At 38.5% G+C, this 25,781-nt stretch overlaps 1 protein-coding gene across 14 annotated transcripts in view; it reads right to left on the bottom strand.

Moving 5' to 3' along the window:
* Positions 1–25,531, bottom strand: part of MIA2 (melanoma inhibitory activity 2) — a 90,728-nt gene extending 65,197 nt beyond the window's left edge. For 3 of the 14 annotated variants that reach the window (XM_021073967.1, XM_021073974.1, XM_021073975.1), the window contains exons 1-6: positions 25,185–25,519; positions 23,374–23,507; positions 20,042–20,128; positions 13,241–14,468; positions 5,772–5,990; positions 5,565–5,665 (exon numbers count right to left, since the gene is read on the bottom strand). In XM_021073967.1, coding sequence (XP_020929626.1) covers positions 5,565–5,665; positions 5,772–5,990; positions 13,241–14,468; positions 20,042–20,128; positions 23,374–23,507; positions 25,185–25,299 — 1,884 coding nt within the window. In that variant the 5' untranslated portion in view covers positions 25,300–25,519. Of the gene's footprint in view, positions 1–735; positions 1,823–2,989; positions 3,161–5,564; positions 5,666–5,771; positions 5,991–13,240; positions 14,469–20,041; positions 20,129–23,373; positions 23,508–25,184 lie in introns of those variants that run through there. The other 11 variants (XM_021073969.1, XM_021073981.1, XM_021074004.1 and 8 more) reach the window with 11 other exon arrangements.

The raw sequence follows: 25,781 nt of genomic DNA, 5'->3' as shown, positions 1-25,781 counted from the left end.
AAACAGTTTCTTAAAAACGGTTGACATAAATGCCCCTAAATATGTCCACAAAGACACCTGTAAATAAATACTTAGAAATATCCCTGCAACCTGATTACAAATAAAACCTTTAAAGAGGAGGTAATAAGGAAATTGTGAACACTATGAGCTTAATATCGCCATATTTTACATTAACACGACCTTTTACATTAACAAGACACAGAAGGAAGTGAAGAACGATCTCACTTATGGTAAAGCTCTCAAAAGAGCGTTCTTTATTAAAAGAAAACGAAAAATTAGAATCCCAATTCCTGTCCAGGCTTAGGTGTCCTTTCAGGCAACGAGAAGTTTCAGCACTAAAAGAAACTCATTTCAGAGGATCAGTCCTTAAGTTTCTCACTGTCGGTGAAACCACGTGTCACTGACCTCTCTTCAAAATAACATGACGGAAAAGCTAATTCATTTTAGAAATCAAGAAGCATACCTTTGTAAAGTCCTGTTAAGCAAGTACTCTCTTCACCTCCCTGATCTCTAGGTCCCCTCCCACCGGACACACACACACACACACACACACCCAAAAGTCCTAAGAACCTGGCAACTACCACGGATAGAGGCTGGACCCAGCTGCAGTGAGAATTGGCTTCAGGACCTCTGACCACTGCCGCTCAGACACCGAAGTCAAAAGTCTGCTGCTTCCTTCCCGGGGCAGCTCCCGCGTCCCCTGGGCCAAGTTACCCACACCGCGCCTGGACTCACCCCGCGGAGCTTTTCCAGGACCAGCCCCAAGTACGGCTGAGGGGCAGTCCCGGGCCTCTCCATGGCGCCAACGCTGCCTCGACCGTAGGGCCCGTCGCCAGGCCCTAGCCGAGACACAACAAGCGGCAGAGAACACGCAGCGTTCGGTCCGGAACCCAAACCCGCACCGGGCAACCAGAACAGACCACTGCGAAGCCGGCTGCGGGGGTGCTGGAGGTGAACGGCGGCGACAAGCCTCGAGGGTCCAGGCTGCCCACCCGGGAAGCTTCGGCCCCTAGGTTACGCTTTACTTTCTGAAGATCTGAAGGGCCAAGCCCGCCCGCAAGAGTCTACGACCTACACTCTCCTCGCCGCCCTACCCCTCGGTTTGGTTTCGGCCAGGCCGCGGCGGGGAGGCGGGGTCGCGGGGACGCGGTAAATCTCCCCTCCTGCTTCGCGCGAGGTTCGTAGACGTGTCCAGGTCGTTCTCTCTTAAAGGGGCCGGCACTCTACCTAAGGAAGCTACCCAGCCTGTGAAATCTAGGGGCTCGAGGCTAAGAATGAGTTTAAGCTTCGGGCCATGCGCTGGATGTGGGCCGCACGGCCCGGAACACCAGGCCCAGGAGTCGCAGCTTCGGGTGGCGGCGGCGAGGCTTCTCCTGGAGGCCCGTCGGCGTAGCCCCCAGGAATGAGCGGGACGCGCCCCCTCGGCCTAGGGGCCGGCGCTTGGCCAAGCCACAACCCCCAGCGCTTTCCGCTCCCAACCCCGCAAGAGCCTACTATCCGCCTCCCACCGAAGCCTTGACAGCGTCGTACCCCGGGGGAGCCCGCCGGCCCAGGGAAACCGGCCGCTGCCTTCATTCCAGTCAAAATGTGGCTTGCAGGGCCCACGCCTGTGCGTCCTGCCAACCGTGTCCGGACTTTGGACAGGAAGGCGTCTCGGGTCAGCTGTGGTCTGGGCAAAGTTTAATCTCTCCCACGCAAGAGAACACCGATCTTGCCTCCTCTGCCCAGCACAGGGCTCCGAGGGGATTACTCACTTTTACCTGAGCTACCTGGCAATACTCAAACTTGGTGAGCGCCTAGTTACCCAAACAGCAAACCAGTGTGGACCTAAACTGGGCGCACGCTTTTCTCCTCTGGGAAGAGGAGCTAAAAATAGCACTTTGCGCTCTATATTTAGGATCCTATTTAGGTCTGTTGAGTAAAATACCCAGGGCTGGATCTGTTCTTGGGGATGGGTTTTAGCTCATACAGGTGTAAAGGATCTAACTGAAGTCTTCAAAGAAGCAACTCAAAAAGGAACAGGTACTTCTAAACAAAATCACCAGAGAGAACTCAGTAGTTGAACAAAACCTTAGTTCCTTAGGAAATTTTCCTAATATTAAGCTCTAGCAGCAACAGAACTATTTTGCCAAAAAGAATCCACAAATGGCACAAGTTCACAGCAAGTGATTTTCAGGACCAAAATATGGCCTAATTTTTTGGAACTCAAAGTGCTGTCTCTTATTGGCCACATCAGCCTACGGAGTTTGAGGAACTATCAGTATCAAAAAGTACTAGAAATTGCTTAATGAGTCTCCATTTTTTAAGGTATTACATAACCTTTATGTGTGTTGGACACCATATACTGAAGTTAAACTATGTGAATAGCTTATTAAAATCAAAACAGAAGCATAACCAAAACTTTAGGATTCAAATAACCTTGGAATAATGTATGCCTCAGTTAGAACACTGTATTACTGAATGAAAATTTTTATAAGTCTGAACATTATCAGGAAGCTTCAGAATCGTTTTCAGCATCAGAACTTATTTACAACCTAAAATATTTATGTATTCTTTTTTTTTCTTTTTGCTTTTTAGGGTCACAGGTGAGGCATATGGAAACTCCCAGGCTAGGGGTAGAATCAGAGCTACAGCTGCCAGCCTACACCATAGCTTACGTCATTCCCACTGAGCAAGGCCAGGGAATGAACCCCCATTCTCATGGATATTGGTCAGGTTCATTACTGCCAAGCCACAATGGGAACTCCTAAAACATTTTTTTAAAAATCCCTTTGCCCTCTGTAAGGTAGCCTATGCCCTTTTCTAATTTTTCAATGATTACCATCCCAAATATTAAACACATAAAAGAACATAGATCAGGGACAAAAGAATAACTGTAATTTAAAAGAAAAATCTACACGTTCCCCCCATAGCAAAAGCAGTAAAACTTAAATTCAATGCCAGATTCAAGTCTAATTTCTGCACACTTAATAGTCATATAGAAACTTACCTCTTCCTCTAGATCTTTTAATTCCATTTTTTCAAAAAGTTCATGTTAAAATATCCTAACATGTAAATAAAGTTCTACTAAGCACCTCATATCCTTGAAAAGGATTTCAGATTCTAATACATCCTGCAGTCTTCTGTTTCCACACATCTGTGATCCTGTTTTGACACTTGTGTGGTAAAGGGGTGCTATAGGTGGAGTTGTGACTACCAACCCATAATCCAATTTCATGGACATAACCGCTGATTAAATTTTTTCTTAGGAGTCCCTTCGTGGCTCAGTGGTTAAGGAACCTCACTAGGATCCATGAGGTTGCAGATTTGATCCCTGGCCTCGCTCAGTGTGTTAAGGATCTGGGTTGCCCTGAGCCGTGGTGTGTAGGTCACAGATGCGGCTCAGATCTGTCATTGCTGTGGCTGTGGCATAGGCCCACAGCTATCTCTCCGATTAGACCCCTAGCCTGGGAACCTCCATGTGCCACGAGTGTGGCCCTAAAAAGACAATAAATAAATAAATTTTTCTTAAATATCATCATGCATAGGACTACCGTCTTAAAATCTACAACTAAAAAGATAAATCCTGAATTAGATAACTGATAAAAATAAAGTTGAATGTTTTATTCCATATTATATTCATATAGAGTATATGATTTTTACCATCTAAAAGACAAAGTTTGTTCTTAAGTAGACATGGGATTTTGCTGACTTATGTATGCCTGCTTTAAAGAAAATGGAGAACAAGTGCTATTACTGTTTGTGACAGCTACTAGAAAGCACATAAGAACACTGGAAACATGCTAACCAGTAAACCTTGTCCACAACCTAGAAACTAATTTCCCTTTTGAAGGGCCCTGTTGCTAAACTGTAAATACTAGTTACTCCCATTTAATTAAACAGGCAATGTCACCGGCTATAAAATCTAGTCCTTTGAAAGTCAAACATGCTGAGCCACAGCTTCATTCTCTGTACTAGTGACGTAAGAGGTGTTTTCAGAACATATCAAATCAAGAATTACCTGTTGAACAAGAGTGCCATTGTTTATTCCACATATAACTGAAGCATTCTACTTAAGTTTGTTAGAACTTAAATAGCCATCTCAATTATAAAATAAAGTAGGTAAAAAGTGACATTGATTCCTATTAAACAATTCAAAAAAAATTTTGTATATAAAATCTAACTGAAATTATTAGCAAATAGAAACAATTACCTGAAACATTTAGTCAAGAAGAAAAGGAAACTCTTTCACCCAAATTTAACTGGAAAATTGCTCAAATTTTCCATTTACAACAATTACTATGGATGCTTAATAGACACACTAAGATTGTTAGAATTCCTGATCTGGCAGAAACTCTTCAGAACATCTAGTCCAAATATTATGAACTTTGAGCACTGTAGAGGCCAAACAGCTAAAAATGCATGCATTATTCAGCTTGAATTTACTTGTTGCCACAAAATAAGAAATCAGAAATCCAGATTTTTATATGAACTCACCTTTTAAATATAAACAACGTATTCATGATTTTTTAAACAATACTCAAATGGGTTTTCACCAGCAATCTCTCATCTAATCTTAGCTATGGATATTAGAGTTTTAAACTTGAAACTCTCCCAGAGAATAAGTGACTTGCCAAGGTCACAAGATAATTAACAAATTTAGGATTTTTTTTTTTTTTTTTTTTTTTTTTGGCTATTCCTGTGGCATACAGACATTCCAAGGTCAAGTACTAAACCAGGGCCACAGCAGCTACCTGAGCCACTGAAGTGACAATCTTTAACTTGCTGCACCACAATAGAACCCTTTTGAGATTTTTATAATTTAAATTCAACATTTTTATGTCTTAAATTTCTTAAAATTCAACAGTGCCCCATCATTTTTTATCTGTAAATCAATAGATTATTCCATTTTATTTCTGAGTGGTAATGCACTGCATAAGTATATTTTAGTTTGCTTATATGTTCACCTTTGATGGAGCACCCAGAGTGTTTCCTGTATTTGTTATGAATAAAGCTGCTGTAGACATTCCTATTAAAAATACCAAAAAAACAAAAAACAGCAACTCCTGGGTACCTCTCCGTGGGTCTCCCTAATAGGCCCTGAGCAAGGGCCAAGTTGTCCAGTCACCTCATTTGTCCAAGTTCTAAAGCCAGGTCAGAACCAAGCTTAAACTTGGTTTAGTTGTGACTTGGTTAAGCTTTTGCAAGATTCTCACATTACAACATTTTGAGGTCACAGCTGTCATTCAAGTGCTAATAATTTGCTTACGATTAATTTTTAGTTCATATTACTTCCAGCTTAACTCTTAGTATAATTTTTCCTGATTTGAAAAAAAGGAAAAAAAGTCCATTGCTCAATATCAGCAAAGCTTAATGAAGGTTTTAAAAAAATTCTTAACATTCATGCAACAAAACATTCATGTAAGGAGAAAGCATATATGTAAAATTTTATGTGAAGAGTAAAATTATGTAACATTTGCATAGGGAGGATTCACTATTATGTTTAGTAAAACATAATTTTCAGCTGCTCCTATCTTAAGTAAAATAAGTAAAATTATTGAAAACAATTTAAAATATCAACTTACCCTTCCTGTAAGAATTACAATTGGTGAAAACGCAGGATTCAGGAAATCGAAAACATCAATTTGAAATAAATATTTCAGAATCTGACCCACAGAAGCATCTTCTGTCAATTTATAAATAAAAATATGTTAACACTTGATATGATGTAACTTTTGCATCTAATTTCTTCCTCAATTGCTGCATTAAAGAACAAATAACCTGTTTCTTACCTTTTTGATCAAGGTAATTTTGAGAAGACAAAGAGTAATCAGTTGAAAAGATCTGACTATTTGGCAGGGTATTTTCCACAGATGTGTCTATCTCCACCATGGTAGACCTTTCAGTATCTAGGGATGTTTTTGAGTTTTCATCATTATTTTCAGAAGAAAGAGTTTTGAAATGTACTTCTTCATGAATTATCATAGGTAACTCTATTTTAGAGTTCATATCTGCAAATAAAAATAAAGAGAAACTTTGGGGGTTTTGTTTTATTTTGTTTTGCTTTTTAATTTTATGGCCACACCCACAGCATATGGAACTTCTGGGCCAGGGATTGAATATGAGCTGCAGCTGTGGCAACACTGGATCCTTTAACCTACTGCATGGGGCCAGGGATTGAACCCATGTCTCTGCAGAGACCGGAGCTGCTGCTGTCGGATCCTTAACCCACTGCACCATAGCATGAACTCCTGGGGACTTTTTTAACACTTGCTTTGTTGTGAACTTCCTGGGTTTTTTTGGGGTTTTTTTGTTTGTTTGTTTGTTTTTTCTAGGCAGGTCACTCTTTGAAACTCAGTGGGCATTATGATACTTCATTATGGAAATAATTTATTAAAACATAAATGTGTGGCCTGCTAATGTAATACATGACCACACATTTACTGGCTTAAACAATACAAATATATTCTCTTAGAGTTCTTGCCTCCCTATGTAAATCAGAAATACTAAAACCAAGGTGTTGGCAGGGCTGTGTTCCTTCTGTAAGTTTTAGAGGAGAATCCATTTCCTTGCCTTTTCTAATTTCTGGAAACCACCTGCACCCCTTGACCCATGGCCCTGTGTATATGAAGATATATATACATGCACATATTAATAACTCTCATTTAAAAATACTAACTTTCCCCAAAATTAAAAAAAAAGTTGAAATGTGTCATAATTTTCCATGTTTGTAATATTCATCATAAATTTATGTTCATGCTATGCCAAATAGCCATCAATTTAAGATAATTCAATTTTCAAATATAGTTTAAATTGATTGCTTAAATGAAGGAACTAATCAAACAGGATTTTTTAAAGTTCAGACTAGTCCTAGCCTGAAGTATAGTATTCAAGTAAATTGAGGGATTTACTTCTCAGTTATTTTTCAAGAAAAGGGTAGAAAAAATCAGTGCAGTCCTAAAAAACAATATTATAGTCCTAACTGATTTATTCAATGTCTTTGTTTTTAGAGTTATGAATTTAACACACCACTTTGAGGCTGTCACTTATTTAGCACTGTTTAAAAGATTAAAGTCCCAACTGAGCAAACACAAATCTGTAATTTAATAATGCCACCTGTGGACATAAAGTTAAAAAAACTGAGGAGTTTGAATACAATAGGACTATTATAAATACAGGACTCAAATATTGACCAACAATGATGTTCAATGGCATTAGGGGGAAAAGGCTTATTCAGCAATTAGTTATACCAAATTCACATCTGACTAAATTGATTCTTTAAAATACTGATTTATACTGTATTTGAAATAATATATGTTAAGAAAAATGAAAATTTCCTATAGTATTTGCATATTTAATTTTACTTTTGAGGTACTTTTTTCACATTTCTTAAATGTAAGCTTTAAGATTTACATTAGGGAGTTCCCATTGTGGCTCAGAAGTAATGAACCTGACTAGTATCCATGAGGACGCAGGTTCGATCCCTAGCCTCACTCAGTAAGTTAAGGCTCTGGTGTTGCCGTGAGCTGTAGTGTAGGTTGCAGACATGGCTCAGATCTGGTGTTGCTGTGTCTGTGACCAGTGGCTACAGCTCCAATCCGACCTCTTGGCTGAGAACCTCCAGGTGCTGTGGGTGCAGCCCTAAAAAGACTAAAATAAAATAAAATAAAATAAAATAAAACAACACATACAGCTCAATATCAAAAAAATAAACAATGCAGTCAAAAGAATAGGCAAGGAGTTCCTGTCGTGGCTCAGCAGTAACAAACCTAATTAGTATCCATGAGGATGCAGTTCGATCCCTGGCCTTGCTCAGTGGGTTAAGTCTGGCATTCCCATGAACTGTGGTGTAGGTCACAGACATGGCTCAGACCCCACATTGCTGTGGCTGTGGTGTAGGCTGGCAGCTACAGCTCTGATTCAACCCCTAGCCTGGGAACTTATATATGCCACAGATATGGCCCTAAAAAGACCAAAAGGGGTGGGGGCAGAAGACCTAAGGAGACATTTCTCCAAAAAAGACATCCAGATGGCCAAGAGGCACATGAAAAGATGTTCAATATCACTAAATTACTAGAGAAATGCAAATCAAAACCAAAATGAGATGTCACTTGACATCAGTCACAATCACCATCAATAAAAAGCTACAAAGAAGAAATGCTGGAAAAAGGTGTGGAGAAAAGGGAACACTCCTACACTTTTGGTAGGAATGTAAATTGGTGTAGCCACTAAGGAGAACAGTATGGACTTTCCCTAAAAATACAACTTACATATGATCCAGCAATACAACTCCTGAGCATATGTCCAGAAAAGATGAAAACTCTAATTTGAAAAGATATATGCACTCCAGTGTTCACAGCAGGACTATTTACAATAGCCAGGACATGGAAGCAAACTAAATGTCTATCAACAGATGAATGGACGAAGAAAATGGACTATTCAGCCACAAAAAAATAATGAAATAATGCCATTTACAGTAACATGGATGAACCTAGAGATTATCATACTAGGTGAAGAAAGTCAGACAGAGAAAGACAAATATGACATCACTTATATGTGGAATCTTAAAAAAAAAAGTTAACATATTTACAAAAAACTGAAATAGACTCACAGACATAGAAAACAAACCTGTGGTTACCAAGGGGAAAGAAGGAGGAGGGATAAATTAGGAATTGGTAATTAACAGATATACCCTACTGAATATAAAATAGATGAACAACAAGGACCTATTATATAGCACAGGCAACGACATTCAATATCTTATAGTAACCATACTGGAAAAGAATCTGAAAAAGATTTTATATATATATAAATATATATGTATATATATATAACTGAATCACTTTTCTGTACACCTGAAACATTGTCAATCAACTATACATCAATAAAAAAAACTTACATTAGATCCAGACATGACTTTCTTACAATTGTTAATAAATTAATAAAGAGAATTTTAAGTCAAAGAAAATAATAATTTTTTCATGTTTAACTGACTTGAATATTTATTTATTTATTGTCTTTTTAGAGCTGCACCTGCAGCATATGGAGTTTCCTAGGCTAGGGGTTGAATCCGAGCTGTAGCTGCCAGCCTATATCATAGCCACAGCAACACAGGATCCGAGCTGCATCTGTGACCTATACCACAGCTCACAGCAACGCCAGATCCTTAACCCACTGAGCAAGGCCAAGGACGAACCTGCGTCCTCATGGATACTAGTCAGGTTCATTAACCGCTGAGCCGCAACAGGAACTCTGAGGAATCATGATTTAAATAAACTCAGTTGGAGTTCTTTTTTAAAGTTACTGATATTATAGTATAAATAATTATTCCCGAATTTATCTATTTTATAAATTCTTATATAAGCATTTAAATTTTTTGTAAATGTGGTTATTTCAAGTCTCAACTTTTCACAAATATGTATTTAAGATCAATGATTCAGAGTTCTCTTGTGGCACAGAGGATTAAGGATACAGCACTGTCACTGCAGCACTTTAGTTGCACAGGTTCAGTTCTCAGCCTGGGAAATTCCACATGTTGCAGCCTCAGCTCAAAAAAATAAATTAATTAATTAAAAATTTTTTAAAAATTCATTTTTCTTCTTAATTCTTTCTAATTAAGTCAAGTTTTCATTTTTTATTCCCTAGAAGAAATTATCTTTGCTATTTCTCCAATATCCAGAAAATAGTCTGTGGCTTTATCTGAATCCCTCTTTTAGTATTCTTTTTTAAAAACAAACTTTGCATGATCCTAGCTTGCTTTTCATTTAATTAACATTGAAATGTTTTGAGAGTGCTGAAACCTAACCACTGGAGCATCACAGATGAAGTGTTTTGAAATAATCCACTTTGTTTCTATAGTAAGACATATCTTTTTTCTGAAACTTAAAGGAATTTCTGAATATTTTTATAAAAGTCCCTCAAAACTAGTTATAATGCGGGAGTTCCCATTACGGCGCAGCAGAAATGAACCCGACTAGTATCCATGAGGATGTGGGTTTGATCCCTGGCCTTGCTCAGTGGGTCAAGGATCTGGTGTTGCCGTGAAACATGGTGTAGGTCACAGAAGCAGCTTAGATCCCATGTTGCTGTGGCTATGACATAGACTGGCAGCTGCAGCTCCAATTCGACCCCTAGCCTGGGAACTTCCATATGACACAGATATGGCCCTAAAAAGACCAAAAACAAAAAACGAAAAACACAAAAAAGCCTAGTTATAATGCATAAATGCCCTGTTCTCATTTAAGTATTCACCAAGTTATTCATATTTAGAAATTCTCCTGACATCATTATATGAAATGATAAATTCTACTAAAATGATGTGCAGAATTCTCTGAAATTTCTATAAATAAGCTCTAAAATATTTGTATATATTTACATTTTGAATCTTCTGTATTTCTGAGATTGTTTTGCTTTAGTCTCTATTCCTCTTTCTACTCTTATTTGTGTTTTCACAAATATTCCTTTAGGATCTAACAAGTTTAGAACAAAATAATTTACTCTAGCCTTTGAAAATCTAGGTCTCTAGTGTTTTCAGTCATGAAAATCATCACACCTACACCTTTTTTAATTAGAAAAAGGTCAGAATCTAAGGACTATATTCTGGTTGAGGATGTTGATCAAGTAAAGAACTCACACTATTTAGAATATTAAGAAATAACATATATAGTTTTTCTGGAAATTCAAGAATATCAACTAGGTCTAATAAAATGTGTTCCCTTCTGAGTTTGCAACAATGTTGATCTCTTTGCAAAAGGTTTTCTATCATTCTGGATTTCAATTGTTTCTGTATTATTAGCCAATATTTGCTGAGTTTCTAATCTGTCCATCATGGAGACATCAGGATGAGATGTGGAAAGTCATGTTATATAATTCTTTAAAGTATAATCCACATGTTTTTAAACATAGGAGTTACTAGATACCTTGGCATCTAGATACTCTGCTCTCCTCCGTTGCCCTCTGTTGAGCTCCCAGAATTGAGAAAGTTGCAAATTTTTACACTGTTTCTGCTTGAGTTTCTTTATTATCTTGCACACTTAAAGAAAACCCTTGTTATCATAGTTCTTCTTGGAAAACAGAGAAGGGCTATAGACCTAGAATTAAATATCATTTAGGAATCAAGACTATTTTGAATTATTGAAGTATTCCTTAACTTAGGTTTCTAAGAACACTATTCAAATATAACTATAATAGGATGGTGTAAATGAGCTAAAAAGTGAGGGCAAATAAACAAAAACCTTCACCTACCAGAACATGAAGTCAATGGACATCATCTAAAAAGGTTAGTCAAAGCACAACAATATAAATATTTTATTTGGAAGATAGAGACAAATACCAAAATAAATTTTGTCTTAAAAAAAGAAATTATTGTCCCTGGGCCTGAGGTGTAAATAGACATGGACAGAAGGAACTGAAATTGCTTTTGTTAAAAAAAAAAAAAACCTGGAGTTCCCATTGTGGCTCAGTGGGTTAAGAATCTGACTAGTCAGAATGGCCATCATTAATAAATCCACAAATAACAAGTGCTGGAGGGGCTGTGGAGAAAAGGGAAACCTCCTGCACTGCTGGTGGGAATGTAAACTGGTACAGCCACTATGGAGAACAGTTTGCAGATACCTTAGAAATCTATACATAGAACTTCCATATGACCCCGCAATCCCACTCTTGGGCATCTATCCGGACAAAGCTCTACTTAAAAGAGACACATGCACCCGTATATTCATTGCAGCACTATTCACAATAGCCAGGACATGGAAACAACCCAAATGTCCATCGACAGAGGATTGGATTCGGAAGAGGTGGTATATATACACAATGGAATACTACTCAGCCATAAAAAAGGATGACATGATGCCATTTGCAGCAACATGGATGGAACTAGAGAATCTCATCCTGAGTGAAATGAGCCAGAAAGACAAAGACAAATAACATAGGATATCACTTATAACTGGAATCTAGTATCCAGCACAAATGAACATCTCCTCAGAAAAGAAAATCATGGACTTGGAGAAAAGACTTGTGGTTGCCTGATGGGAGGGGGAGGGAGTGGGAGGGATCGGGAGCTTGGGCTTATCAGACACAACTTAGAATAGATTCACAAGGAGATCCTGCTGAATAGCATTGAGAACTTTGTCTAGGAGTTCCTGTCGTGGCGCAGTGGTTAACGAATCCGACTAGGAACCATGAGGTTGCGGGTTCGGTCCCTGCCCTTGCTCAGTGGGTTAACGATCCGGCGTTGCCTGAGCTGTGGTGTAGGTCGCAGACGCGGCTCGGATCCTGCGTTGCTGTGGCTCTGGCGTAGGCCGGTGGCTAAGCTCCGATTCGACCCCTAGCCTGAGAACCTCCATATGCTGTGGGAGCAGCCCAAGAAATAGCTAAAAAGACAAAAAATTAAAAAAAAGAAAAAGAAAAAGAACTTTGTCTAGATACTCATGTTGCAACAGAACAAAGGGTGGGGGAAAAAATGTAATTGTAATGTATACATGTAAGGATAACCCGGCCCCCTTGCTGTACAGTGGGAAAATAAAAAAATTTTTTAAAAAATTTGGATAGGATATTATACAACCATTAAAATAGAGCTTGCAAATTTTAAAAATATGAAAATCATATTGTGTAATAAATGCTGTCAGGAATTGTTAAAAAAAAAAAAAAAAGAATCTGACTAGTATCCATGAAGATGTGGATTCGGTCCCTGGCCTCATTCAGTGGGTTAGAAATCCAGCATCGCCGTGAGCTTAGTGTAGGTTGCAAATGTGACTCACATTCGACCCCTAGCCTGGGAACTTCCAAATGCCCTAAAAATTAAAAATAATTTTTAAAAAGCCTAGCATTATTTATATTTTTAACCTGTTTACATATAATACTTTGATAAAAATGTATCTCCTTGAAACATCAACATATATCCAATCATTCTTTGACCCTTGGGATTTTATTTTATAATATTAGTATCGAAGTTCTACAGTAAACCAGAAATTGATAAAAGGGTGGTTGATAAGGTTGTTGCTGATTATTGAGTATGTTTAGAATGGATTTCTGGACTTTTTCTTGTGATTTGCATGTTTAAAAATAAATTATGTTTAAAGAATAAATTCTATTATAGATTTTTTGAAGGACTGATCCATGGCATGCAGAAATTCCCAGGCCAGGGATCAAACCTGCACCGTAGCAGTTACCTCAGTAACCAGAGCCACAGCAGTGACAACACCAAATCTTTAACTTGTTGAGCCACTAGGGAACTCTTATTATAGATATTTTTTTTACTAACCTGACTGACTGTATCTGCTTTCCAATGTCATATCTTCCGTATTATCTGTGGGGTAGTTTTCAAGTGAAAATTCTTCTGTTTCATCATTTTCACCTACATTATTTTCATCCAGTGTCTTTTTGGGAAATGGCAATTCTGTTTCCTTTGGAATGTTCTTGAAGTTCCAAGAGTTCTCAAAATTACCCAAGAACTTTTTAAAATATGGTAAAGTATCAGAATCATCTGTTTTCTCTAGGGCTCCTTCCTTGCCTATTTGACTTTCAGTTTCCACGATTTTCATTATTTTGAGTTCTTGTTCCTCACCAGGGTCAAATTCACTTGTTGGAGGAGGTCCGTGTTTATCTTCCCCACCTGATTCTTCATTTTTTCCATCATCTGATATAATTTTGTCTTCATTAGCATATGCAATGCCTAGCATAGCAAAACCAAACTCAAACCACCTTGGCTTGAGAATTGAGCTATCATTAGTGAGTGTGTCTTCTTTTTCTGTTAATGTTTCTGTACATGGAACTGTGGATTCTTCCTCAGAGGATATGGAATTAGGAACATCTTGTAATGGTGGATTGCTTTCTTTGGACAATAATTCAAGTCCTGTATCCTCACCTCTGAAACCAAAATAACTTGTAAATCTACCACCAAACCAACCAGTGTCTTGAGGATAGTGCTCTGACTCAGACACTAGTTCAGACTGTTTTGTTGGCATTGAATCAACCTCTGATTCAGGTTCTTGCTTATGTTCTGTTTGGGGTTCATCATTGTTTAATTTCTCTGGGTCATTCTCATCTTCCACTGCTATTTTTCTACTTAGGAGTGAGCTTTCTTGTAGAGGTTCAATAACTGATTCAAAAGTCTCCCCTTCAGCTTGGTCCTTTCTGAATCCAAACCACCCTTTCACTTCAGGCACGGCTGATGATGGTGGGACATGATCCACTTCAGGAAGAGGATGCTCTTCCACACTTCTAACTTCTGCTGCTTCCCAGTCTTTGGACTCACTCGTACTTCTGATAGCTTCAGGAGCCTCTGATGCTGGAAATTGGTCTTCGAACAAAGTACCTTCAGAAGTTGAAAAAAAGCCGGGTTCTATCTGAAAATCACTTTCATATACATTAGATTTGGGGTCTTCATCTTCTTCATATAGATATATATTATCACTGTGATCTATGTTTAACTCAATATCTTCATTCTCAAATGTGTAGCTTATTCCAAGAAGACAGAAAAAGTCAGATTCCTAAAGGAGGAAAAGATATTATGATTGACATTAATATACCAAAACTCCTTGTTTCTCCTTAAATCATTTAAAATAGATGAGTATGACTTTCCCAAGGCCATACAACTGGCTTGACAAAAGAGCAAAAACTAAAATCATATCTCCTAACCTCACTCATATCATAACTGACTTCTCAGAGTTAATGGTATAAACCTAAATGAAAGTCCTCCTGCATTAGCATTTATTTGTTATCAAATAGTTGAAGAACTTGAGAAGCAGAGACAACCAAGGCTTTGAGTATATTCTGCAAATAAACTCAAACAGAAAGGTGTACATGTCTGTAAAATCTTACTCCTTGTAGGAGTACAATGACTGGACACATGCAGCTGTGCAGTGGTTTCCAAGAGGGGAATTTCATAGTACGTAGTCACAGCTCAGACTAACCAGAGTCTCTAAAGCATGAAGGCCTGTTTAGAAGCTGCACTGAAACGCTTGGACTTCTTTTAGTGAGATATCACCTGCAGCCAATGGAGGCAGGGATCCCCTTGCTCATCTCACAGAACAACCATATCATCAAAAAGAAAAATGGTGAAGCTATTTTTTAAAATCTGGATGTATGAAATGGTGATATGCACTACTCTTTGGATATCACCATTATGAAATGAGAATAACACTCAGAATTAAAAAAATAAACTTCAGAATTGCAATTTTATAGTATGTTTATGACACTGCAAAATCACTATGGATGATTAATAACAGATTCTGGTGGAGTTCCCACTGTGGTGCAGAGAGTTAAGGGCCTGGTGTTGCTGCAGCTGTGGTGTAGGTCTCCGCTGCAGGTTGGATTCAATCCCTGGCTCTGGAACTTCCATATGCTGCAAGTGTGGCTGAAAAATAAAATAAAATAAAATAATTTAAAAAAAACAGACTCTGGAGCCAAACACTCTGAGTTCAAATCCTGATCCTGCTATTTACTAGCTCTGTAACCCTGGGTGAATTAAATGACCATTCTATGCCCCAATCTCACATATCTAAAATGAGAAGAATAACAGTACCCACTTCACATGGGTGTTGTGAGAATTAAATGAATCAAATACTTGAAATAGCATCTGTCTGTAGTAAATACTAGCCTAACCTAGCCCAGGGTTAACTACCTCAGATGAGCCAGTAATGTAAGGATGAAAAAGCCCAACATTTTGCCTCTATTTAGGATAACTCTGAAAGGCCATCCCAGCTTAAAAGCTTCAAAGTTCCTATGGACTCACTGGAAACCTTTGTTGCAAATTCCACACAGTTCAATTTCTTTTCTTTCTTTCTTTTTTTTTTTTTTTTTTTTTGGCTTTTTAGGACCACACCCACAGCATATGGAGGTTCCCAGGCTAGGGGTTGTATCAGAGCTACGACTGCCAGCCACAGCCACAGCCACAACGCCAGATCCGAGCAGTGTCTGCAGCCTACACCGCAGTTCATGACAATGCCAGATCCCTAACCCACTGAGGCAGAAATCAAACCTGAAAACCTCATAGTTACTAGATGGATTCATTTCTGCTCCCCACAACAGAAACTCCCACACAGTTCAATTTCACTGTCTGCCCAACCCTGCTTTTGCTTTTGTTCCCTCAGAAGTGTTACTCCCAAGAGTACTCCCCAGTAAACTTCTTAGATGCAAAGATCCATCTCAGAGTCTATCTCCCAGGGAAGCTGACCTAAGAATCTGGGCCTTCTGGAGTTCCCGTCGTGGCGCAGTGGTTAATGAATCCAACTAGGAACCATGAGGTTTTGGGTTTGATCCCTGGCCTTGCTCAGTGAGTTAAGGATCTGGCATTGCCGTGAGCTGTGGTGTAGGTTGCAGACGCGGCTCGGATCCTGAGTTGCTGTGGCTGTGGTGTAGGCCGGTGGCTACAGCTCCAATTGGACCCCTGGCCTGAGAACTGCCATATGCCGCGGGAGCGGCCCTAGTAAAGGCAAAAAGACAAAAAAAAAAAAAAAAAAAAAGCATCTGGGCCTTCCATATACCTACTATGTGCTGTGCACTGTGCCAGGTGTGGGATTCTACAGTAAACGGGGGGTGGGGGAGGGATTATAAATTGTGATAAGTGCTATGTTGGAAATAAACAGGAAGCTGTAATTAAGAAGCAGTCATTCCTTTAGAATCATCATGGAAGAGCTCTCTGAGGCACTGATGTTTAAGCTATTATCTAAACGATAAGAAGAAGCTAACAAAATGAAGAACGTAGGAGAAACATTCCAAACTGAGGGAACAGCCTATTTGGGTCTCTAGGCTGGGAAAGAGCTTGACATGTTCTAAAAACATCTCTGGGCTGGGAAAGAGCTTGACATGTTCTAAAAACAATCATGAGGCCAGTGTGGCCAGGAGCACAGTGAGTGAGGGGAGAGTAGCATAAGACAGGTCAGAAGGGCATAGGAATAGATCATGCAGAGCCAGGAGAAGGAGTCAAGTCTTCATTCCAGGTTCAATGAAAAGCCATTAGAAGGCTTTAAACCAAATAAATGACATGATATGATTTTTTGGGGGGAGGGGTGTTGTTTGTTCTTTTGCTTTTTAGGGCCGTACCCACGGCATATGAAAGTTCCCAGGCTAGGAGTCAAATTGGAGCTACAGTTGCCAGCCACAGCCATAGACACAGCCATACACGATCCGAGCCACATCTGCAAACTAAACCACAAGTCAAAGCAAAGCAGATCCCTGACCCTCTGAGCAAAGCCAGGGATAGAACTCACGTCCTCATGGATACTCGTTGGATTCATTTCCACTACACTATGACAGGAATTCCCAATTTTTTTTGTTTTGTTTTGTTTTAATCTATAAGATCCATTGCTGTGGAAAATGAGTTGGAAGAAGGCAAAAGCAGAGGTAAGGAGACCAGTTAGAAGTCTACTGCAATGTTCTACTCAAGAGATAATGATGCCTTGAATCAGGGCTATCAGAAGAGGGAAAATGAAGAGAAGACAGATACATTCTGGAGACAGAACTGACAGGACCAGTAATGATACAGTGAATAGACAGATAATCCCAGAATTTGTGTTAGAAGAGAGCCAGATAACAGTTTACTTAACTAAGCAGATTGACTTCACACTGACCTAATTTAAGGTAGATTGACTTAACCTGGTATCTGAATTAAATGAACTAATCAAATTCATGTATTGAAGAGTTAGCTTCTGATTCTCTTTCTCATTATCAAGTCCAACATTATCAAGCTAATTTAAAATTCCAACAGCAGGATTTCCTGTCATGGCACAGTGGAAACAAATCTAACTAGGAACTGTGACGTTGCAGGTTCAATCCCTGGTCTCGCTCAGCAGATTAAGGATCCGGCATTGCCGTGGGTTGTGGTGTAGGTCACAGACAGGGCTCAGATCTGGCGTTGCTGTGGATGTGGTGTAGGCTGGAAGCCGTAGCTCTGCTTCTACCTCCAGCCTGGAAACCTCCGTATGCCACAGGTGTGGTCCTAAAAAGAAAAAGAAAAATGGAGGTGGAAAAATCAGGCTCCTGGACTTCAGACTATACTACAATGCAACAATCATCAAAACCACATGATACTGGCACAAAGACAGAAATATAGAGTAGTGGAACAGGATAGAAAGCCCAGAATGAAACCCATGCACTTACAGCCAACTAATCTATGACAAAGGAGGCAAGAATATACAATGGAGAAAGGACACCTTGTTCAACAAGTGGTGCTGGGAAAACTGGACAGCCACATGGAAAAGAATGAAATTAGAACACTCCCTAACACCATACACAAAAAGAAACTCCAGATGGATTAAAGACATAGATATAAGACCAGACACTATCAAACTCTTAGAGGAAAACATAGGCCAAACACTCTCTGACATAAACCACAGCAACATCTTCTCAGATCCACCTATCAGAGTAGTGACAACAAAAACAAAAATAAACAAATGGGACCTAATCAAACTTCAAAGTTTCTGCACAGCAAAGGAAACCCTAAACAACACAAAAAAACAACCCACAGAATGGGAGAAAACCTTTGCAAGTGAATCGACTGACAAGGGATTCATCTCTAATATTTATAAACAACTTCTGCAGCTCCATACCAAAAAAACAAACAACCCCATCAAAAAATGGGCAGAAGATCTAAACAGACAGTTCTCCAAAGAAGACATACAGATGGCCTAGAAACACATGAAAAGATATTCAACATCACTCATTATTAGAGAGATGCAAATCAAAACCACTATGAGGTACCACCTTACACCAGCCAGAATGGCCATCATCAAAAAAGTCTACAAACAATAAGTGCTGGAGAGGGTGTAGAGAAAAAGGAACACTAGTACACTGTTGGTGGGATTGTAAATTGGTGCAACCACTGTGGAAAGCAGTATGGAGGTTCCTCAGAAAACTAAACATAGAACTACCATTTGATCCAGAAATCCCACTCCTGGGCATCTATCCAGAGAAAACCACCACTCGCAAAGACACATGTACTCCAATGTTCACTGCAGCACTATTTACAATAGCCAAAACATGGAAACAACCTAAATGCCCATCGACAGAGGAGTGGATCAAGAAGATGTGGTACATATACACAATGGAATATTACTCAGCCATTAAAAAGAACGAAATACCAGCATTTTTTGCTATGTGGATGGACCTAGAAACTATCATGCTAAGTGAAGTCAGCCATACAATGAGACACCAACATCAAATGCTTTCACTGACATGTGGAATCTGAAAAAAGGGCAGACGGAACTTCTTTGCAGAACAGATGCTGACTCACAGACATTGAAAAACTTATGGTCTCCGGAGGAGACAGTTTGGGGGGTGGGGGGACGTGCTTGGGCTGTGGGATGGAAATCCTGTGAAATCAGATTGTTAAGATCATTATACAACTACAGAAGTGATAAATTCATTTGAGTAATAAAAAAAATTTTTTTTAAAATTCCAGCAGCAAAAGAGGTTTACAGATAAGAGAACTACAGGGTGTGATGGGAAGTAAACTCTGTCCCAGTAAGACAATAACTTAGTAATAATATCTAACACTTACATAGCACTAAGTGCTATTCCATGTACTTTACATATGCTTATTTTTTCCTCAATAAATGTATGACGTAGCACTCTATTATAATCATCATCTGCATTTTACAGATAAGGAAACTAAAGCACACAAGGCCACAAAGGTACTAAGTGGCTGAGTCAGCTTTGAGCTCAGTCTACCTCCAGATAGACTTTTAAACTCTATATTACCAGTCTGTTAAGTTTTTAGAAAGCAAAATATTTGTATCAATTTCATCATATCTAAACTTTTTTTTTTTTTTGGCCTCTCCCATGGCATATGGAAGTTCCCAGGTGAGGCATGGAATCCAAGCTGCAGCTGTGACCTACACCACAGCTGTGGCAACACCAGCTCCTTAACCCACAGTGCCACAGTGGGAACTCCATCATCTTACCTAATTTTAGTCACATACTCAAGCTATTCCTAGAGTACATTCTCAGCCTACTCTATGTGTCCATTATATAAGATTCATAACCTATGAGTGCTTATACCACAGAAAAATGGTTTAGCCAAGAAATTTTAAATTCAATTCATAACCGAAATGATTTTACTCACTTTAGTCGAGATTTGAACTTCCTCAGATATGAACACCTCTTCAATCTGTACTGCATCTCTGGGGAAATATCCAAAGTCTTTTCCTTTCTAACAAAATGAAGAAGAAAGATCAGCAAATAAGAGTGATCAAAGCAATAATAGCTATTGATCCTGATTTTGTTCCATGTCCTTGGTTTTTACACATTTCAAATCACAAACATTAATTGGTTTTCATTTACCATCAAAAAGAAAGTGAGGAGTTCCCGTCGTGGCGCAGTGGTTAACGAATCCGACTAGGAACCGTGAGGTTGTCGGTTCGATCCCTGCCCTTGCTCAGTGGGTGAAGGATCCGGTGTTGCTGTGAGCTGTGGTGTGGGTCACGGATGCGGCTCGGATCCCGCATTGCTGTGGCTCTGGCGTAGGCCGGCGGCTACACCTCTGATTTGACCCGAGCCTGGGAACCTCCATATGCCGCGGGAGCGGCCCAAGAAATGGCAAAAAGACTAAATAAATAAATAAAAATTAAAATTAAAAAAAAAAAGAAAGTGAGTGAAATTATATTCCTTTTGGAGTTCCCTGGTGTCTCTGTGGATTAAGGATCCAGCATTGTCACTGCTGTGGTTCAGGTGGCTGCTGTGATTCAGGTTCAATCCCTGGCCTGGGAACTTAAACATGCTGTGGGCATGGCCAAAAAAAATCATATTCTTTTTGCTTCTCAACAGATCAGTGTTATTTTGAGGAAACAAAAGTTCAAGCTATGAAATGAACTTTTTTTCAAATTTCAGAGAGAAAACCTCTCATTTTCTTCCTTTTTTTTTTTGTTTTTTTGTTTTTTGTTTTTTGTTTTTTGTTTTTCAGGGCATATGGAAGTTTCCAGGCCAGGGGTGCATCAGAGCTGCAGCTGCTGGCCTATGCCACAGCCATAGCAATGCAGGATCCTTAACCCACTGAGTGAGCCCAGGGATCAAACCCTCATTTTCACAGATACCAGTCAGGTTTGAACCCACTGAGCCACAATGGGAACTCCCTCCTCTTTCTATTCTTAATGTCCTTTCTTGCCCAAGTGGACCACAGATTTACACTATTAAACCTGGAATATCAGAAGGCAAGGGAATGGTGACCAAGCTGAATGGAGCTGAGGCATATTCAGCATTTTCAGGATATTAATATCATATAAGATGTTTAAACTCTGAAGAGCCATGATGGATTCATCAAGATAGTAAAGATATATGAGTTCTCTAGGGGGCATTTGGTTCTATTCAACTTCTCTGAGTGTACCTCTTTAATAGAGATACTCTGGATCTGATTTAAATGCATTCAAGCTGTCCCTCGAGATTAGAGCCTTCACACAACCACTCAGTGCATTTCCTATCCCTGTCAAAGTGTAAAGAACATATTTTTTTGGTCCTTTGATCCAGCACTATTACACCTCAACTGGGATTCTTCCAGCTCTCCAGTTGCTGCAACTATTTGGAAACCAACAGTGTGAACTCCACAGTGTGACTTCTTAAACAGTTATCTGCCTGACTAAACACTTAATACACAAAACCTACTGTACTTAAAACTTCACCCCAGCTCGACATATTACACCATGCTTTTGTGCAAAACTATCATTTTCACACATGTAAACAAGAAATAATGTTTTCTTTTCTTCTTAGGATACCTACTGTGTCATTTTTCTTTCTTTCTTTCTTTCTCTTTCTTTCTTTCTTTCTTTCTTTCTTTCTTTCTTTCTTTCTTTCTTTCTTTCTTTCTTTTTTGTCTTTTTGCCATTTCTTGGGCAACTCTTGTGGCACATGGAGGTTCCCAGGCTAGGGGTCGAATCAGAGCTGTAGCTGCCAGCCTACGCCAGAGCCACAGCAACGCAGAATCCTCGCCACGTCTGCGACCTACACCACAGCTCACGGCAACACCGGATCCTAAACCCAATGAGCAAGGGCAGGGATCGAACCCACAACCTCATGGATGCTAGTCGGGTTCGTTAACCACTGTGCCACGACGGGAACTCCTGTGTCATTTTTCTTATAGCTGCATTCAGTACAGTCATGCATTCAAGACAGAAATGTCATGTTTGAAGCACCACAAACAATAAGAAATCTTGGGAGCTGCAAAGTCCAGGCAAACAATTCTGGCCAAGAACCATCAGAAGTTCAGTCATATAGCGCCTGATGCTAAAACGCAGGGTAGACCCCAAATAGAATCTGCTTCTGCAAACAAAGATCACAGATGCTGCACAAGAAAGAGATCTTATGCATACACAATATGGAAATGATGTATGTACCAGGCTGGTCATGTTTGTTCAACCTGGGAGTAAGATCGTTTGTCATGGCATCCTTTCATTCTAAAGCATAATGATATAATCTAGAACACAAACCTATTTTCAACTGAAAACATTAATCATTAATTTTCCTATCTTATATATTCAGAGATGATCCAGGTTTTTAGGAATTTCAATGTAATAGTACTTTGGGCCAAATAAAATCTCTCTGTTTTTCTTTTTGAAAGAAAGATTTTTCTTTAAATGAAACATTTGTACAACTCACCTCCCTAGACTACTAATCTTTCTGAGGATCTCTTCAAGAGCAACTCAGTTTGTTATTTGCTCAGAAAGACATGTCTTTTTTTTTTAATGATTTTTATTTTTTCCATTATAGCTGGTTTACAGAAAGACATGTCTTTTAATTTAATTAACAAAAAACGTCCCAGCCTCTCTTAAACGTGGCCATTGGTATCTCCATTGGCACCTCTAAATAAACATAAAATCAAAGTTCAAAACCTATGGATGCTACATAAAAATAATTTCAAAGCACTCTCAAGCCTTCATCCGGACCAGACTGGCTTCCCAAAGGCTACTTTTATAGAAATTCAGGAACCAACACTGAACATGACTGTTTTTGTTTGTTTAAATATGTTTATATATTTTAAAGTACTGTGAAATTCTTTCTTTCTTTTCTTTTTCTTTTTCTTTTTTTTTTTTTTTTTTTTTTTTTTTTTTTTTTTTTTTTTTTGCTTTTTAGGGTCTTACCTGCAGCATATGGAAGTTCCCAGGCTAGGGGTCAAATTGGAGCTGCAGCTGCCAGCCTATGCCACAGCCATAGCAACATGGGATCTGAGCTGCATTTGAAACCCACATACACCACAGCTCACGGCAATGCCAGATTCCCAACCCACTAAGCCAGGCCAGGGATTGAATCTGCATACTCATGTCTTCATGGATCCTCGCTGGTAACCTGCTAAGCTAAAATGGGACTCCCACTTTGAAATTCTTAAAGTTCCTTTAGAGATGAAAACCAGGCATCTTTGGGTAAGCTGGTCATTTACTCTGTATTTAATTTATATGATTAGATACTTACACTTCCTGCCCACAAATCTTCCTTTTCTCCTGCGAGTTTAATATAAACAGATATCTCTTCTCCCTTAGTGAAGTTCAGATACCGACAGTCAGGTCCTCTGTAATCTCTTATGGCTAAGACTCTGCTTATTAAAGCTATGTAAACATGCAGAGACAAACACACAATAGGGAAGGGAAGGAAAAGATAATTAGTTTTCTTCCAGGCACCTATTATATTTCAGGCATCATGACAAACTCTTCCATTAATTATTGTTATTATAAACCCTCGAAACAGGTCTATGAGGTTAATAATCTCATCTTATACTAACAAATGAAACTTTAAATCTCAAAGAGTTGATCACACACCTAATAAATGGTGTGGAATTCATTTCACTGCAACATCTGCCTTATGTATTCTGAGCTTTTCTTTCTGTTTTTTCCTAAGCTCTTCTGGAAACCCATCAATTTCTCTTGATGGACAACTCATACCTACATCCCTATGATTCATCCCTAATTGGTCCAGGCTACTCTGCCTCTTCTCTGAATTTCAATATTACCTATTATCCTTACGTTGTATCACTATTTATTTTTCATATTGACCTGTCTTGTCATCATCCACTAGATTGAAAATACTTGGAGGACAAGAAACTTATCTCATATTTCATTTTATTCTTCTTAAATACAAACCCCTTATTTCCCTGACCCAGCACATAATAGGCCTTTAATAACTGTGAATAATCATAACCACATATACTAAACAGATTCCTTCAACACATAATACACATATCATATTAACCATTATAATTATACTGACATATTAAAACATTTTGTCATGCAATTAAAGTTAAAATAACATTATCAATTACTATACATTTGAAGGTTCTCTTTCCATGTTCTGTGCCTGGCCCTAAGGAAACTAATATGAGGTTGTAAAGAGGAAAAGAGAGATCATTGTTGTTATTATTATTATTATAAAACATCATTGAGTAAACCTTCTCTATATGTTAAATTACATTTCCAAACGATTAATGAAAATGTTTACTCATAAAAAATTTACTTTTAAATTATTTGTTTATACTAATGATATTTTTCATTTTTACTTACATGTTACAAATTAGAAATAATTCTCACACAGTGGAGAGATGGAACATATTTAAAGCAACTCTAATATATTGGGTTGCTATTCATTTTTTGTACCATAACGCTAATTTCAGAAAATAAGTTCTTAAGCAATAGAATGAAAATTAATTTCTCTTTGTAGAAGATAGAGGTTTAATATTCAAGGATACATAAGATTATGTACGCCTAACACTGATCTCAATATTTTTGCATATTGTGAACAAAGAAATGATTAATGTTTGATAAAATAATTTAGATAATAAATCATGATGGCTTGAAATAAAAATGGTATTAGAAGATTCATGAGACTCAGAAACTTCTGATTGTGAAATAGAAACTAAAAAAATATAAGGGCTTCATAAAAATAACCATCAAAAGGTTTGATATCTTTTTTAATACATATCAATTACATTTATCTTAAAAATAGTAAAGTGCTAATTAGTTTATTTTTGAGATCTGGATTATATCATTATAATTTCTGGTATATTTATATACCAGGTCAATCTTTGCCCCTTTGTATATTTACATTAAAAGCTATCACGAAATGCTTGCTTCCAGAATTTCCCTTTTGAGTGAACTATATTTTAAAATGATAAATACTTCCCAAAGATATTATTGTTCATTTTTATTATACATGTCCACAATAACATTTTATATCATTTCGGATTCTCAATTTAAGAGGAAAAGAAGGGAAAAAAAAGAAAAGCAACTTACTTTCACATTCCAAGTCACCACATTTTTTAAAGTCTGCCAGCCGTTTTGTGCCCTCCAGACACTTAGTCAGAGAAATAACCAAAAGAAGGATTCTGTGAATTCCAAGCTCCGCCATGCTAAAACAAGCAGGGATCCAAACAAGGTTTAAAGGGATTGTTTAGGCAGTAGATATGCCAGCCAAAACCAGGAAGCAGCCCACTGTCTTTACTAAATATGAGAAGAAAAGATTTGAATTTTTTTAAATCCCTCAATAACTACATTTTTCTATCGGTATTTAGGCTTAACTTGAGGGACAAACAGCCTCTGTTCTCAATCTGCACTATCTGCAGAGTCAGGTATCCAGATTATACATAAGGGTTTAATCATTAACAGGGATTTTTAGTTGGAGTCATGTCTTATAAAGCCAGCCCACATAAAACTCTGCTTAAAAACACCTTGTGTTCCACAGAACAATTCTTACACAGGCCTCCACAAAAAGGTAGTTCATCTCCTTCAGTTAAAGCCTTCAGGTAGTTCAGTCAAGAAGTACACAGTATCTGCTACATGCAAATACCAGCGTCAGTGGAGGCATAGTTATACGTAGAAGCAATAATGTAC

The sequence above is a fragment of the Sus scrofa genome, chromosome 1 (assembly GCF_000003025.6).
Source record: "Sus scrofa isolate TJ Tabasco breed Duroc chromosome 1, Sscrofa11.1, whole genome shotgun sequence".
Taxonomy (NCBI): domain Eukaryota; kingdom Metazoa; phylum Chordata; class Mammalia; order Artiodactyla; family Suidae; genus Sus; species Sus scrofa.
The sequence above is the reverse complement of the archived record's forward strand: the minus strand, read 5'-3'. Positions and strand labels throughout refer to the sequence as shown.